Raw genomic sequence first — 17,161 nt, forward strand, 5'->3', positions numbered from 1 at the left:
GGGACACTTTCCTCGACGCTTTGGGAGAGGTCGAGCCATTTCGAGGTAGACAACTCGAGTTTTCCCCCGCTAGACCGCTCTGGGGTACCCCATGAAACTATGGAGAGACTCCACCTCTGTATGGAGAGGATGGAAAAGTTTATGAGTACCCAAGCCCCTCTAACTCTCAGAAGAACTAGAGAAGGGCCTCAAGACGACCCCAGAGCCAAAAAACCGAGGCTGGTCGATCCCCTGCTGGACACAGCCGCAGACTTCCAAGATGTATATGACCTCACTGGGGAGGAACAATACTTCGAGGAAGAAGATGATTTCATGGACAACGAAGGACAGAACCAGGAGGAATGTCTAGAAAACAGAACAGACATTATAGAAGAAGGCTTCGGGATTAGCCCAGGAGAAGGACCTTCGCACCCCTGGCAATCACCATCAGTGTGTTCCGACACTGATGCCCTAAATCTAACTCCTCCGGATAATTCTCCAGTTAGGAAGAATTGACGATCAGCCTACTTTCAATGCACTGTTGCGCAGAGCAGCAGCGCATTTCGAACTGGACACGGGAGAACTCTCTCCAGAATTAGACTTTGTAGAAAGAGTCATTAAAGAAAAACCCCCGGTCAGCCAGACCATTCCACTCCTCGCCTCAGTTAAAAGGAGGATCACCCCGTCGCTGTCCACTCCCGCATTGATCAGAGGGGTCAATCCACGGATTGAGAAACTTTTCGCTCCTTCACCCTCAGACCCGCTCTACATTAGGGGACATTCCATACCGGACTCCCTAGTTGTATCTAATACTAGAAAGAGGGCAGGGGTACCACTTTCCACCAGTGAGGCACCCCCTGACAAGGAGGGCAAGAGGCTATATGCCCTTGCAAAAAGAGTTACTTCCTCGGCTGCCTTCTCAGCAAGAATTGCCAACAACAATTCCTTGCTTGCGAGCTACGCAGACGCGCAGTGGGCCAAACTGCGCAAAGACGCAGAGGAAGCACCGGAGCCTTTACGTACACGCCTACTGTAGACTATTGGCGAAGGAACACAAGTGAACCAGAGCATTGTAAAAAACTCTCTGGACGCGGCAGAAACAGCAGGACGTTCCCTGGTACAAGGAATACTCCTAAAGCGCCATGTATGGCTGCGCAACTCAGGCTTTAAACCGGAGACACAGGCGTCTTTAATAAATAAACCTGTCGAGGACGCCAACCTCTTCGGAAAAGCGGTAGATGAAGCCCTAGAGATGGCCAAAAAAGAGTTCGACACTATCAAGACTCTTGACCAGATCTCTAAGCCCACTACCAGACGCGGCTATGGCAACAAGCGCTTTTTTCGTGGCCAACGGCAACAACAACAAGGTCACCATCAGCAATACCCTGCCACCAATTACCAAGCCAATAGTGGGCAGTACAGCCAAAGAGGCCAACGCCGGGGCAAAGGGAGAGGTCGGGGATCCACCCCCAGAGGCTCCCAAGCCCCCAACAACTCCAAGTGACGCGAAGATTCGCGTCCCCTCCCATGCAACACCGGTCGGGGGCCGGATAACATCCTTTCTTCCTGCATGGGAGGAGATAACGTCAGACCGTTGGGTACTTTCCACCGTAGCCCACGGATACTGTATCGAATTCAACAGTTCCCCATCCTACAGACCCCCGAGGGGACGGCGGTTGACACCAGAACATCTTGCCATCCTTCTTCAAGAAGTACAACAACTGCTGGAAAAAGGAGCCATAGAGGTCGTGCCTCTATCTCAGGTAACGGAAGGTATTTATTCAGTGTACTTCCTTGTACCCAAAAAGGATCTAACCATGCGCCCTGTATTAGATCTGCGCCCAGCGAACAAGTTTATCAAACCCCAAAAGTTTCGTATGGTGACCTTACAGGAGGTGATCCCGCTGCTTTCACAGGGAGATTACATGACAACATTGGACATGAAAGATGCATACTTTCATATTTCAATGTTGCCAGCGCACAGAAAATACCTAAGGTTCATGATAGAGGGCAAACACTACCAGTTCAAGGTGCTACCCTTTGGTATAGCTTCAGCACCAAGGGTATTCACAAAGGTACTGGCAGTGGCTGCGGCCCACCTGCGCAGGTTGTCCATCCCAGTTTACCCTTACCTCGACGACTGGCTCATAACAGGGGACTCCTACGAAACATGTTTCTCCAATACCCAAAAGACGGTAGACCTTTTGTTCCAACTGGGCTTCTCCATCAACGAAAAGAAGTCCAGTCTAGACCCCAGTCAAATCAAACAATTTCTAGGGGCTCTAATTCAAACAAGGGACGGCCTCGTCTTCCCCTCCAAAGAGAGGGTCCAAAACATGCTGTTTCAGATCCCCCAATATGTGACCGGCCGAGAGGTGACGGTACGCAAAGCAATGCGCTTGCTAGGAATGATGGCGTCGTGTATTTATTTGGTACCTCACGCGCGCCTGCGCATGCGCCCAATGCAAGAGTGGCTCAACAGCCAGTGGTGTCAGGCCAGCGGACAATGGGACGATCTAGTGGTGGTCTCGCAGGCCTTGGTTCTCTCGCTACAGTGGTGGACAAAGGGGAACATGGAAAAAGGAAAACCCTTTGCCACACCCGCGGCGGAAGCCACTCTAACCACAGACGCATCCCTCACAGGATGGGGTGCTCACCTATCCCATCAGACTGCTCACGGAGTGTGGACTCCGAACGTAGCATCCAAACACATCAATCTACTGGAGCTACTAGCGGTATTCAAGGCGCTAAAAGCCTTCCAAGAACACCTACAAGGCAAGACAGTAATGGTCCTTACGGACAGCACTACAGCCATGTACTACATCAACAAGCAGGGGGGCACCCACTCTCCAGGCTTGTCCAAACTGGCCCAGAATATATGGAAGTGGGCTCTCAAACAGGACATGTTCCTACTATCACTACATGTACCCGGGGAACTCAATCTGCTGGCAGACAGACTCAGCAGAGATTTCCCCCTGCCCGAAGAGTACGAATGGCGTCTGCACGAAGACATCGTCTTCGACGTCTTCACACAATGGGGATTCCCAGAAATAGACCTGTTCGCAACCCTGGAGAACTCTCAATGCCTAAGTTACGCCTCCAGGTACCCCCAGAACCAATCCAAGGGGAACGGTCTATCGATGCAATGGTCAGGGAAATTTGTTTACGCTTTTCCCCCGACTCCCCTTCTCAACAAGGTGGTGCACAAGATGCACCAGGAACAAGTGACCATGATACTGGTGGCCCCAATGTGGGCCCGACAGCCATGGTTCGCTCACTTGATGGAGATGTCTCTATCTCCCCCAGTAAAACTCCCCTGCCTGTACAACATGCTATCTCAGAACAAGGGCAGGACTCTGCACCCATGCCCCCAGAACATGAATTTAGCAGCTTGGCTCCTGAGGTCATAGAGTTCGGACATCTACAACTCCCGCAAAGATGCATGGACATCCTCAGGGAAGCCAGAAAACCGAACACTCGCCACTGCTATTCTAGCAAGTGGAAGAGATTTGTCATCTGGTGCAGGAGTAAAAGCATCAACCCTATTGACTGCTCTCCCACACATGTGGTACTATACCTGACCCATCTCTTGGATTCAGGCCTAGTGTTTAACTCCATTAAAGTCCACCTAGCGGCACTTTCTGCATACACCACCTCCCAACTCAAAGTGTCGTGGTGGAGGATCCCAGTTATAAAGGCATTCATGGAGGGAGTAAAAAGAATACACCCCCCGATAGCTGACCCTGCTCCCGGATGGGACCTTAATGTGGTACTTACCAGACTCATGGGCTCTCCATTCGAACCCATGCACAAAGCATCCCTTAAACATCTTACTCTTAAGACTGCTTTTTTAATAGCTATCACCTCCATCAGGAGAGTAAGTGAACTTCAGGCTCTTTCTATTCTAGACCCCTTTGTTACAGTTCACAAAGATAAAGTGGTTCTACGCACTCACCCTAGGTTTGCTCCGAAATTTATTTCTAAATTCCACGTAAACCAGTCTATAGAACTACCAACGTTCTTTCAAAATCCTTCCAATTTGGGAGAAAGGACTCTGCACACACTTGATGTACGCAGGGCGGTCATGTTCTACATGGAAAGAACCAGACCATTGAGGAAGACTAATCAGTTCTTCGTCTCGGTGGCAGCAGGAAGAGAAGGAGATGCGGTTTCAAAATCCACTATTTCTAGATGGATTGTTCAATGCATCACTCTCTGCTATACTCTTGCTAAGAGAGAACTACCCTTTAAGCCAAGAGCACACTCTACTCGAGGCACGGGGGCATCCATAGCATTCATTGCAAATGTTCCCCTTGAGTCCATCTGCAAAGCGGCTACCTGGAGTTCTGTGCACACCTTTACAAAACACTACTGTCTAGATACACACTCTAGATCTGACTCCCAGGTGGGACAGGCAGTATTACGACACCTTTTCTCTACTGTTCCTTCTCATAACCCACCGCCAACTCCGGGTACTGCTCGCTAGTCTATGCACAGCATGTGATTCTAAGCAGATTAACAAACATCAGAAGAGAATGCATTACTTACCGTAAAAGCATTTCTGATGGTTGTATCTGCTTAGATTCACATGCGCCCACCCTTCCTCCCCGCTCGGATGGAAGGAACATAGACTTCCTTTATATATCTCTCTCTCTTTCTGTACTCACTCACGTCTAGAAGGCTCCCTCAGGGCAGAAAAAATACAAACAGAGGGACCTCGACGCGTGAGGGATTGTGGGTACAACGCACGTCACTATAGGGATAGTGTTTCAGACACGCCTGGTCGACGTCCCCTTTTCGACTACGAAAAACAAAATGCAATACTCCGCAGTGACCACTGGATGTCGGACCTATGCACAGCATGTGAATCTAAGCAGATACAACCATCAGAAATGCTTTTACGGTAAGTAATGCATTCTCATATATATATATATATATATATATATATATATATATATATATATATATATATATATATATATATATATATAAAAATTCGACCAAATTGCAGTCGACCAGTTTGTTGTCGACCAGTTGACTGGACACCGGATTGAAGTCTGCGCCAAGAGTCTTCACCAAGTGCCTGGCGCCAGTGGCGTCCCAGCTGCGACTTCACAGGATTCATGTCTACCCATATCTGGATGACTGGCTCATCTGGGCCAGCTCGAAGGAGCTTGCGGTCGACCACACAGCGAAGACCGTGGGCCTGCTGGCTGAGCTGGGGTTCTTGGTGAACTTTGCAAAGTCCTGCTTGATTGCATTGCAGTATGCGCTGTTTCTGGGATCCCGACTCAACAGTGTCGTGCCTGGTGTCTCTGTCGGAGGAGAGGATAGCGGCCTTCTTGGGCAAAGTATAACGACTGTTGGCCCTGAAGATTGCGAGAGTGAGGTCCATCAAGTCTCTGCTCAGCATGATGTTGTCATGCATATACCTTGTCCGGCTGTGCAGGCTACGGATGCGTTCGCTACAGGAGCTCCTCAATGCCCATTGGATACAAGTATCTGGAAGCTTTGAGGACAAAATTACACTGGACGAGTGTTAGGGAGAATTCTCATAAATGTGCTAATTCCATTCACCTTAGAGACCTCCAGCAACTTGCTGGATTTTGAGGACTTCATTTTTTTTTTTACCTGGAGAGAGTGAGCCTTTTTTCCCACTCATGTATTTTGATGTGTGTTTTACTCTTGTGTTCTTTGATTATGGAGTTTTAGACCACTCCCTAGGCATCTTTTAATTTGTGTCGTACAGCACCCTCAGTGCAGTGACACAGGGGAAGCCTATTAGGCTTTCCCAAGGTTTAAATACATTCTCTGGGAAAAACTACGGTATAGTTAAATTGACTTTACTAGTCTTTTTAAATTCCCAGACCCAGCACACCCTATCTTAAAAAGAGTGCTGGAGGGGTTACCTATTATCCCCTATGTCTAGAAACTAATGTAGCAGTCCAATGCTACCCTTTCCTCTCCAAATGGCTGGTGGCAGTGGTTTTACAACGAACTACCATGATTTTCCCGACCGCAAACACCAGTAGCATTAAATCGCGGGAGCCATGTTTTTCAAGATGGCGTCTGAGCCTCCTTTGTTTAAACCGGTCCCAGTTGTCATTTTTTTTTTGCCATTTCTTTTTGGAAAGGTCTTTCTAGAGTTTGTCTCTGCGCGCCAAACTAGGTTTGGTCCCTTTGTTCCTACGCCTTTGGCGGGCTTCAGGACTGAAGACCGCCTCTGGCGCCTCAGTGTCTGGGGTGGGCAGGAAGTGAGGGAGGTTCCCGAAACTCCCTGTGCTTAGTCTCCTACGAGATCCAAATGCACTCTGGCGTGATTGGCTGGATGATTGTCCAGCAAGGACAGCCACCTTGCTGGGTGAGCGGCAGCTAGGCTGGAATGAATGGGAGAAAACTGTTTAAAAGGCAAGTCTCTTGGCCTGGAAGGCGAAGTCAACCAGTGGAATGAAAGAACGAAAGACGAGCTGGAAGAGGAGAGCTTCTGCAACTCCTGGACCGTTGGTTTTCCCGGTGAAGCCCTGCTGCACGTCCGAATTGACAATTTCATCTCGACAGAGAAGCCCTTCAAGGACGACTTTGGTGGGACCAATAAACTCGTAAACCACCTAGATACCATTCTCGAAGCTGGTTGTATTTTCATCAGAGTGCTGCAGGAAATTGAATAGCCAGGGAGGACACCAGTTTGTGTGCTTGACGACAGCTACCGGAATCGAAGATTTGCCGGTTTGCCAGCTTTGTGACCAGTCCCTGTGCAGTGCAGGAGTCCCCCGACGTCCTCCCTCTTGTTCGCACGACTGAGGCTCATTAACAGCGAGGTCTACAGGAACTGCCAGGAACCGAAGTCTTCAGCTGCATCTTTTACTTTAATATAAGGTACTGTGAAAACCCGACTGAGAGAACTTGGCTCTCACTGCGAAAGTTTGTGGAACTTTGGCAACTTGCAGGCCTAGTCATCTTGTGACCCGACATACAAACCTTTCTGCCATGAACTATTTCTAAGTACCGTGGCAAAGACTTTTCCGTTTTAAATACCAGAACCATTTTTACTTATACAAGACACTAGCCCATTGACTTTGTACTACCTAATGCATTGAAACAACTCCTCTGGTGAATTTAAATTATTTGCACTGTTTTAAAGTAACTGTAATTTTCGTTTTTATCAACTTATGCCTTGTTGCTCCTATTTCAATACTATTTGGCTCTGACTTCAAGGGAGCTCAACTGCTTAGTAATCTGTATTATAGTATTTTTGTGTGATATTGGTTGCCTCATTTAGTGAATGCTTTATAAATGATTGTGTAATAAATTGTTTTTCCAAGAAACCTTTAGTATGTCTATCTTAATACTTGTCATTGTAGACCTTTGTGTAACACCCTTACAAGCTCACATTCCCTCTTGAGATGGGCCTGGCTGCTCAGCTCACTACCAAGAACGGTGTGGTACTGACTTACATCAAAGGTTGGTTTCACTTACACCTGTAGACCTAGTTGTGTGTAGTGGTCCCAGAGGGTACTGCATACAAACTTTGCCTAACAAACTCCAAAAACAGTGAAAATATAAAATCCTAGTCTGGGAAAAACACAAGAAAGGTTGAGAAAAAGGTCCCACTCACTCTGGAGTTAAAGTAAAGTCCTAAGTACAGCAAAAGAGCTAGGGTCTCTTAGGTGGGAGGAAATTAGCACAGAAATGAAAATTCTCCCCAAAGCCGATGGCTGAAGGGAATCAGCCGAGAGCAATACTTTCTTTTGGCACACCTTAGTTATTAGGTTTAGTGGTAGGGTCCGGTACATTAGGTGTTGGACAGAGGACCTTTTTGAGGTGGACTTGACAGACGAGCACCTTGGTTAGTTTGGATAGGTAGGGAACATCCCTATAGCAATAGGGCAAGAAAGGTATTTTGTTTTTTTTTAATAAACCCGATAGACTTGTCCAGTCTATGTCCGGCTCATTCTTCCGACTCACCACAGAGCCTATGTAGGTAGAACGGCCATGCCCTTTACTCATGGTAAAATGGTTTGAAAAAAAATGGCTGTGGGGCTTTTAAACTGAATTGGCTTTGCCACCAAAGTGGTGACAAACGGCTTCCAACACAGTAGCAAAATCTCCATCACTCGGTTAGAAAATGCTCCCAAAATGGGGAGCTTGCAGAGCAACCCTGGTCCAGTAGCCATAGGTGCCCCTCAGAGCAGCACATCAACAATGAATTATGGGAGCTGCATAAGTCCCTACGACAACAGAAACAAGTTATGAAACCCAAACGCGTTGGAGGTACTCAAGATAGCAATAGAAGCCTAATGCCCCAAATCTGCCATCCCATGGAACCAGATGTCATTGCGGATTTATTTTTAATAGAGGCTTGTGCACATCTGAGAATAAGGCTTATTTCTGTTTCAAAACAGATGGGCACAGTTTGATTTCAACATGTAAAACCAAGTCTTTGTCTGCCCCTTCCTGTGGTTGTTGATTTTAAATTGTGTTATGACAATTTCAAAAAAGGTAGCAGGCGCTCCTCTCCAGAAAGAACATGGCATGATAACCTGTTCTGAGATGAGTTTGCAGCACACGCTTTTTGCTCACTGTACCTTTCACAGATGGGAAATATCAGTCTTTGTCCCGCCCACATGGGCAGTCCAGCACCGAAATATGGCAATTCCTCTCTGAACAAGAGTACCAACAGCAAAAAGGGGGGCATCCAGACGTGGACTCCCTGCTCACTGTGCTCAGAGGCACAGCTTCACCTCACTGATGAGGCCCAACAAGGCTGAAACACGTGTATGGGGTTGCTGTTGGTACTCTTGTTCAAAGAGGAATTGCCATAGCATTTCGGTGCTGGACTGCCCATGTGGGCGGGACAAAGACTGATATGCAAATGGGTATTTCCCATCTGTGAAAGGTACAGTGAGCAAAAAGCGTGTGCTGCAAACTCATCTCAGAACAGGTTATCATGCCATGTTCTTTCTGGAGAGGAGCGCCTGCTACCTTTTTTTTTTTTTTTTTTAAGTGTTATGACGATTTGTTTGTTTTAAATGCATTTCATGTGACAATCCTTTCTATAATTCAGTCCTCAAATGCCACTAGTAATATTTCCAGATGTGGAAAAACATGGATTGCTTTATGTGCAAGGAAGGTTTGCTAAACAATGGCGCTTGGTGCAATAGAGACGGTAAAGAATTGTATGGTTTGGAATCCGACATACACCACGACAAAACATTAGTCTATTGAGAATATTGAGTATATGAGATGGCTAGAAGTCAATGACCCACTTAACACTGAAACATTTCATTTGTTCGGTGCACACCCTATTGTGACATTGTTGGCAATGCTTGTTACTGTTCTTACCCCATTCACTTAATGGTTTCTCTTCTGTTTACAAAGGTATGTTTAGCAGCCCTGAAATGCAGGGAGTCTTGCAGCAAATCTCTGACAACCCTCAGCTGATGCAGAGCATGATCTCTGCACCATACATGCGCAGCATGATGGAGAGTCTTGCACAGAATCCAGATTATGCAGTGCAGGTAATATTATCATATTTCTTTTTTGGCAGTTTGCCTCCCAGGTCATCTCAAAAGTGCATTCTATTGTTGCTCTAATAAACTCATTGTTGCAACTTGTCCATGTGAGCCGAGTTTTGTTGCCAGGTTTGTAGCAAGGTTTGGACCATAGAAAATCTGGTATTGTTGCTCTTGGCCACTCGTCCGTTGTTGCAATAGCCTCTTTGTGAGTTTGAAAAATCTATCGGAGCGTTTACTTTGTTGATTACTGTTAGGGAGAATTCTCAGAAATGTTCTAATTCCCTTCTACTTTAGAGACCCCCAGCTCTTTTTGCTGGATTTTAGGATTTTTAATTTCTATCTTGGAGAGGGAGACCTTTTTCCCACTCATGTATTTTTCATTTTTTTGAACACTTTGTTTCTTTTGGGTTTCGAGTCTGACAAACTCCATAGGCATAATGTTTTTACATTATGATACACAGTATCTGCAGTGCAGTGGCACAGGGTAGTCTTCGTGGTTTCCCCAAGTTTTAAATACCTTCTCTTGGTTAAACTACTATTTCCAAGAGCAGTGAAGTGAAATTGACTTTTTTTAGACCCAACACACACCATCTTACAATAGGGTGCCCGAGGGGTTACTTAGTATCCCCTTTGTTTAGTTTCTCATGTAACTTTTTTGTTACCCTTTCTACAATTAATGTCTGGTGTCAGTGGTTACTTTTTCCTACCATTGTGGGTTTCTACTGCGGGCTGCAATTTCTGCTGCAGTAAAACACGCTTCTTTGCCCATTTTGTCAAAATGTCCCTGGTCGTCTTTTTTTGCCATTTCTTGTTGGAGAGGTCATACTTGAGATTTACTCTGCGTGCCAAACCAGGTCTGGTCCATTCCTTCATTTTGTCTTTGGCGGGATTCACCAGTGAAGCCTGCCTCTGGCTCTAGTGTTTCTGGCAGGGCAGGAAGTGAGGGAGGTGCCGGAAACTGTGTGCTTAATCCCCTTGGTTACAGGAATGCACCCATAGGTGATTGGCTGGCTGTCGCTGGAGGCGCAGCCACCCTGCTGTGAGAGGCGCAGCCACCCTGCTGTGAGAGGCGTAGCTTGGCTTGCGAATGAATGGGAAAAACCTGCATAAAAAGGCAAGGTCTTTTGCTTGGAAGGTAGTCGACCGCTGGACGAAGGAATCCGATGAAGAACTTAGAAGAGACTCTTGCTGCAACTGCTGGACCGTTGGTTTGTCCGGTGAAGCCATGCTGCAGTGCCGAAGCTCTGAATTTGCCTCGACTAGAGAAGCCTGCAAAGGACGACTTCTCCCCTTGGGTTGTTGGGACCAATCAACCCCAAAACAAACTCATACGGATATCCTCTCGGAGCTGGCTGTACTCCCATTGCTGCTGCAGGAACCGATTGCCAGGGAGAGAACACCAGAATCGAGTGTGTGGTCTTTAAGTCGGACCCGAGCTCCAGGAGGATCCTCCGGACTCCAGGAAGCAGAACTGACCAAGCCTGAGCCACCTCAACAGGGTGCTGGACCCCAGATGCGAGGAAAGTCTATAAGGTATGTTAATGTTAAAGGACATTTGTACCGCGCACTATCACCACCGGAGTGGTCCCCTGGCGGCTCTAAAAAGTGAAGGGAGGGGTGGGGTTAGTGAGAAGGATCTGGAAAAGTGCAAGAGAGCAGTGATGTGCTGTTGGCGAAATCAGCCCGGTGGGTCAGTTGGTTGGGCCTGGGGTGTTTTGCGGCCGGTAGTCGTGTACTGTTGTGCAAGTCTGTTTTTTTGTTTTGTAGCCATGTAGTGAAGTTTGTGCGGTTTGTTGTGATGTAGGTTTGTGGTTGTTTGGTTTGGAGTTTGAGAGATGTATGCAGAGGGGTAAATTGTTAGTGCAGTTGATTAGTTGGCATCTCTATACTTATTTGAGGCAGTGGGTTTCTGTATTCTCCCCAGATGGGTTTTGGTAGCACCCTTATGCCGCTGTCATGATCTGGGTCCATCCAGCCTTCAAGGTCCCTTTCACATATAGCTACCTATCTTCCCTTCCCACTCATACAGCCAGTGCACCTGCCTACGCCCACAGCTCAGCTATTGTGGTGATTGCCAATATCCCGACAATTCCAAACACTGTGGTACCTGGTTGCAACTAAGGGGCGAGTGCGTATGTTGGGTGGGATTAGGGTAGGGTTGTTGATTCCGTCTCCATGGGTGTGGCCGGTGTTGCACTCTTCCCAGTGATCCGAGAACTGCAGTGGTGGTGTTCGTGAGAAGCTGAAACCGCGTAGTGCCGCTGATTTGAAGTTTGCCCATTGCTGTCGCTGACCTTCAAACTGTAGTCCAGAGACATCCTCTCTCTTGTCCCCACGACTGAGGCCCAGGAACAGGATCTGAAAAACTTGCAACAGAAGCTAACTAGAACCAATTTCTTCAGATGTAAGGTACTGTGAACTAAGTGGTACTTATATCTTGTTGTGTAGCATTGCTAGCTCTCAGTTTGAGGCTTGTCTGTTACTTTTTGCAGAGCTGTTTGCAGCTCTGCCCTCCACATGCCTTCCAGCTTGTGGCCCAACAGTGATTTCATTTTCTACAAAGATTTCTAAAACTTTGCAGGACTTTTTACTTTCAAGAAGTGCTTCAACTCTCCAAGACGTTGCTCCTTTGACATTGGCTGTTCTGGCTCCCTGAAAGACTCTTCTAATTTATCACATTGTGCTTTAACTATCCCTCCAAAAAGTCACACATTCAATAACTTGTATAGCTGGGAAAGGGGTAAACTACATTGCATTGGGGCGGGGGGGGGGTTAAAAGTCTTACCTGCTTAAGCATCTTTAACCATTGTTTTATTTCCTAACCCTTTCCTTTTAACACCAAACTCAGTATTACTCTAAATGTGCTAGTGATCTATCAATATTAGGGAGAATTCTCAGAAATGTGCTAATTCCCTCTACTGTAGAGACCCCTGGCAACTTTATGGATTTTGAGGACTTGATTTTCTTTACCTGGAGAGAGTGAGACCCTTTTTCCCACTCATGGGATTTTGTACACCGTGTTTCTTTTGGTTGTGGAGTCTGACAAACTCAATAGGCATCATCTTTTACATTGTGCCACACAGCACCTCCAGTGCAGTGACACGGGACGTCTTTCAGATTTCCCAAAAGTTTAAATACATTCTCTGGGATAAACTGTTTCCCAGAGCAGTAAAGTGATATTGACTTTACTTACAATTGTAACCTTCTAGACCCAGCACACCATCTTACAACCTTTTGTCTAGCTTCCCATGTAACATTTGTTAACCTTTCCTCACTGAACGGTTGGTGGCAGAGGTTTACTTTTTACTACCGTTACGGGATTTTACTGCGGGCTGCGTTCGCAGCCACGAGATAAAGCACCCAAGGGTGCCATTTTTGTCAAAATGGCCTTGTCTTCTTTTTTTCACTATTTCTTTGTGGAAAGGTCCTTCTTGAGATTTACTCTTGTTCGTTTTGTCTTTTGGCGGGCTTCAAGAGTGAAACCCGCCTCTGCCTCCAGGGTGTATGGTGGGGGTTAGGAAGTGAGGGAGGTGCCTGAAACTCCCTGTGCTGCTTCATCTCCTAGGAGACCAAAATGCACTCTGTGATTGGCCGGCTGGCTGTCCGGCAAGGACAGCCACCCTGCTGGGTGACTGACAGCTTGGCTGAAATGAATGGGAGCAAGCTGCATAAAAGCTAAGGCTTTTTGGCTTGGAAGGCAGAGTCGACCACTGGACGATGGAATCCAAAGAACTTGAAGACTGCTGCTGCAACTCCTGGATGGTTGGTATGCCCGATGAAGCCCTGCTGCTGTGCTGAAACTCAAAATTCGTATCAACAGAGAAGCTCCCACAAGGAAAAATTCTCCCTTTGAGTTGGTGGGACCAATTGACTCCTTTGTAAGCCACCTAGACACCCTCTCAAAGCTGGTCGAGTATCCACTGCAGTCGCTGCTGGAACCGGATAGCCAGGGAGAGGAACACCAGTTCGTGTGCGTTGCTTTTAAGCTGGCCAAGAGCTCCAGGAAGATCCTCCGGACTCCCAGGAAGCAAGATTGACCGAGCGGGAGCCCCCTCAGAGTGCCGGACACCAGTAGCAAGGAAAGCCCATCTCGACAGCCAGGAACGTGTTGCGATTTGTGGTAGACACGAGGAGCTGAAACACCGAACAGCCACTTGTTTGAAGTTCTCCAACATGGGGTCTGGCATGGATTCACATACTCACAAACATTCCCTGTCAGGCTGGGAAACCTTTGTAAAGAGAAAATCAGTATCAGTTTGGTTTCTGATCCGTCTTTCTTTGTAGTAACCAATCACTGGTCTCTGGGTCATACTGCCCCCAGCCAATGACTGCCCTCTCTTTAAGCCCCGCCCCTGGCAGCCAACCTCAGATTTTTACCGCACGTTCAAGTGTTGGGTGTCCTCGTGCTACAGCTCTCGAGCTTTTACTGCGTTTTGCCTTTTTTTTCCCAAGAGATTTATCCTTTTTTTCGGTCAATTGAGCCTCAAGCTCCACCGTTTCTACTTCCGATCAACAGGGACCCGTTTCGGAATTTTCTATGCCCCTCAAGGGCAAAGTTTCCGTCGAGTTACGCTTATTAGAGGATTCCAGAAGTTTGAGGCCTACCTCATGGACATGGCCCAGGAGAAAGTAAGCTCGACACCTGGATCCAAGCTGTTTAGGAACTGCCCTGGATGCGGATTACAGAATGTGGTCAAGGAGGACGAGCATTCGAGATGCCTCTACTGCCTTCACGGAGACAAAACGCACGTGGAGAAGGACTGTGCGTTTTGCATGAACATGACGGATCGGACTATGAGGGATTGTCGGACCCGTCTCGCCAGCTGGCTGGAAGGAAAGAGCCCAGCAGGTGAGAAGTAGTCCGAGCGGTCTTCTAAGTCCTGTGAGGGCGCTCCAGCAACAGGGGCCCAACAGCACTGCAAGCCCGCGGGCACCGGGAGCGCCGAGCGGTCGAGCTCCTCAGCTGCCAGGCAGGGCGCACCTTCACCGGCGCCATCAACCATGAGCCAACGCTTTGGCTCGGGGAAGAGAAAGTCAGAGAACCCGGCTAAGCTTCTGGAGAGGCCCCGGTCGATCTCGAAGGAACCAGCCGAGGGGGAGCGAGTCAGTGACCCTCCACCAAGGTGAAGGCCTCAAGTGCACCCAAGGGGGTGAAGGCCTTGATTCACCCGGCTAAGGCCTCTACCGAGGTAGTCGCGACGTCCCTGGCGAAGCCTGTGGAGGCTACCCCAGTGGAGGTGACCTCGGGGCCCAGAGTTTCCCTGCCACCGCGGAGGGAATCCTCTTTTCCGCCCATCGAGAAGACCCCCGTGAAGACCCTGGTGGAAAGAGGGTGGGGGCCGGTGGCCGTTACGGACACAGCCTCCGAGGAGGAGTTGGTGGAAGTTTGGGGAGGCCCTGTCCCATGGGAGGAATCCCGACGAGGGGGACGCAGAAAGTGACAGTGGTGCTGACGAGGCTCCCGTGGAGGAGGAGCAACCATCATGCCCGTCGCAACCCGAGCCACAAGACAACTCGGTGGCCATTTTGATGGCAATCCAAACCTTATGCACGGTGATGAGGACGAGATTGTCCCTACACCCAACGGACGACCGAATGGAACCGGGCCCGTCGGGAAGCCCTCCAAACAGAGTTCATCCACTCCCACCCTTCTAGCCCTCATGGCCTTCTCAGCCGTTGTCTCCTCCTTCCCCCAACCCTGGGGATGACACAGGAACAGATACGGCCACGACGGGGACGGATGACAGTGGTGACGGGACGGACCTCCCACCACCTCCTCGGGCCTCCCCGCCCGACTAAATTGGCTCCTTCCACGCCATGATTGCCAGGGCATCCAAGCTTTTCCAGCTCTGCCCCGAAGAACAAAAGAAGGAAGGATTCCTCTTCCAACGGTGTGAGGCCAAAAGGAAGACTGTCCTCGCGGTGCCGTTGCTGGATGACATCTGGGACGAGGGACTTGTTCTGAAGAACCCGTCCACGACACCTGCCATGAGGGACCGGTATGAGAAGAAGTACCTGGTCCCCGGGGACGCCCCCTTGTGCCTTAGGGAACAACCGACCCTGGATTCTGTCGTCTTGGCGGCAGCCAAGAAGAAAGCGGGGGGGGGCGTCGGCCTCAACTTCTACTTCCCCACCGGACGGTGAGGGAAAGAAACTGGACGCCATGGGATGACGAGTCATCTCGGCGGCGACGATTAAAGTGGCCAACGGCCTAGCTATTGTGGCCCGCTACGACAGGGAGTTGTGGTACAAGATCGCCCCCCTGTTGGACTTCCTACCGGATGACAAGAGGGCAGAGGCCCTGGCGATCCTAGAGGAAGGTGAAGTGGCATCGGAACCACGCCATAACGGTAGCCACAGACATTGCTGACAGCGGTTTCCGCCAGTTAGGCAACAGCGTTTTTCCTTCGACGGCGGGGGTGGCTCAAGGCGACGGATTTCCGCCAAGACATGCAAGCCAAGGTTTTGGACATGCCCTTCGACGGGAACAATCTGTTTGGAAAGACAGTGGATGAGTCATTGCAGGCCATCGAGACCGACAGAGACGGCTCGGGCTTTGGGAGTTCTGCAGCAACGACGGCCGCCCTTTCGGAACTCCAGAGGCAAGCAAGGTGCCTCCAAAGGATTTGGACCGAATGGCAGCCCGCTCCTCATCACAGGAAGCCTCCAGGGGACGAGGCAAGTCAGGTGGATCTCGCCGTCGTCGCCAGGGAGGCCGCTGCCAAGCAAGATTGAACCGGCTGTTGTGTCGGGCCCCCAGCGGAGCACCCCGGTGGGAGGCCAGATGACGAAGTTTGTCAGCCCGTGGGAGTCCATCTCCACCGACCGTTGGGGTGCTGGATGCCCAGGCCCACGGGCACACTCGAATTTCTAAAGAAGTGTCCCCGCATTCCTCCCGTGGCCAGTAAGGAAAACCATGTCCCTCAACTGCTGTTAGAGGTAAGGGCGATGCGCAAAGGAGCCACCAAGCTCATCCCAAGGAGGTTCCGGGGCTCCGGAGTATACTCAAGATACTTCCTTGTCAGAAAGTAGACAGGAGGATGGCGTCCCATCTTGGACCTGCGTCGACTAAACAAATACATCAAGGCACAGAAGTTCCGGATGGTGACCCTCCAGAACGTGCAGGGCCAGCTGGAGGAAGGCGACTGCCTATCGTTGTTGGATTTGGAGGATGCGTACTTTCACATCCCCATTCTAAAAGGATTCTAAAAGGATTCTAAAAGGATACTGAAAGTTTCTCAGGTTCGTAGTCCAAGGACAGCACTACCAGTTCAAGGCCCTCCCATTCGGATTGACGTCGGCGCCCAGGGTATTCACCAAGTGCCTAGCACCGGTGGCGGCACGGCTGCGCCTGCAGGGGATCCACGTCTACCCCTACCTGGACGATTGGCTCATCCGAGCAAGGACAAGGGAACTTCCCGTCGAACATACAGCGAAGACCGTCCGGCTGCTCACGGACCTGGGATTTTTCCATCAACTTCCCCAAATCCCACCTGGTCCCGTTGCAGGTCGCACTGTTTCTGGGAGCCAAGCTCGACACAGTAGCGCAATTGGCCTCGCCATCGGAGGAAAGGACGAAGGCCATCCTGGGCAAGGTGCAGCGTCTGCCGGCCGCGGACGTGGCCAGGGTGAGGTCCATCAAGTACCTTCTCGGGATGATGTCCTCA

The 17,161-nt window shown here is 49.3% G+C and overlaps 1 protein-coding gene across 4 annotated transcripts in view; it reads left to right on the forward strand.

Moving 5' to 3' along the window:
* The window catches only part of UBQLN4 (ubiquilin 4), a 404,884-nt gene that overhangs the window by 301,907 nt on the left and 85,816 nt on the right, over positions 1–17,161 (forward strand). For all 4 annotated transcript variants that reach the window (XM_069607136.1, XM_069607138.1, XM_069607139.1 and 1 more), the window contains exon 7: positions 9,358–9,497. In XM_069607136.1, coding sequence (XP_069463237.1) covers positions 9,358–9,497 — 140 coding nt within the window. The remainder of the gene's footprint in view (positions 1–9,357; positions 9,498–17,161) is intronic.

Source organism: Ambystoma mexicanum, chromosome 1p (assembly GCF_040938575.1).
Source record: "Ambystoma mexicanum isolate Mex_15411 chromosome 1p, UKY_AmexF1_1, whole genome shotgun sequence".
NCBI lineage: Eukaryota > Metazoa > Chordata > Amphibia > Caudata > Ambystomatidae > Ambystoma > Ambystoma mexicanum.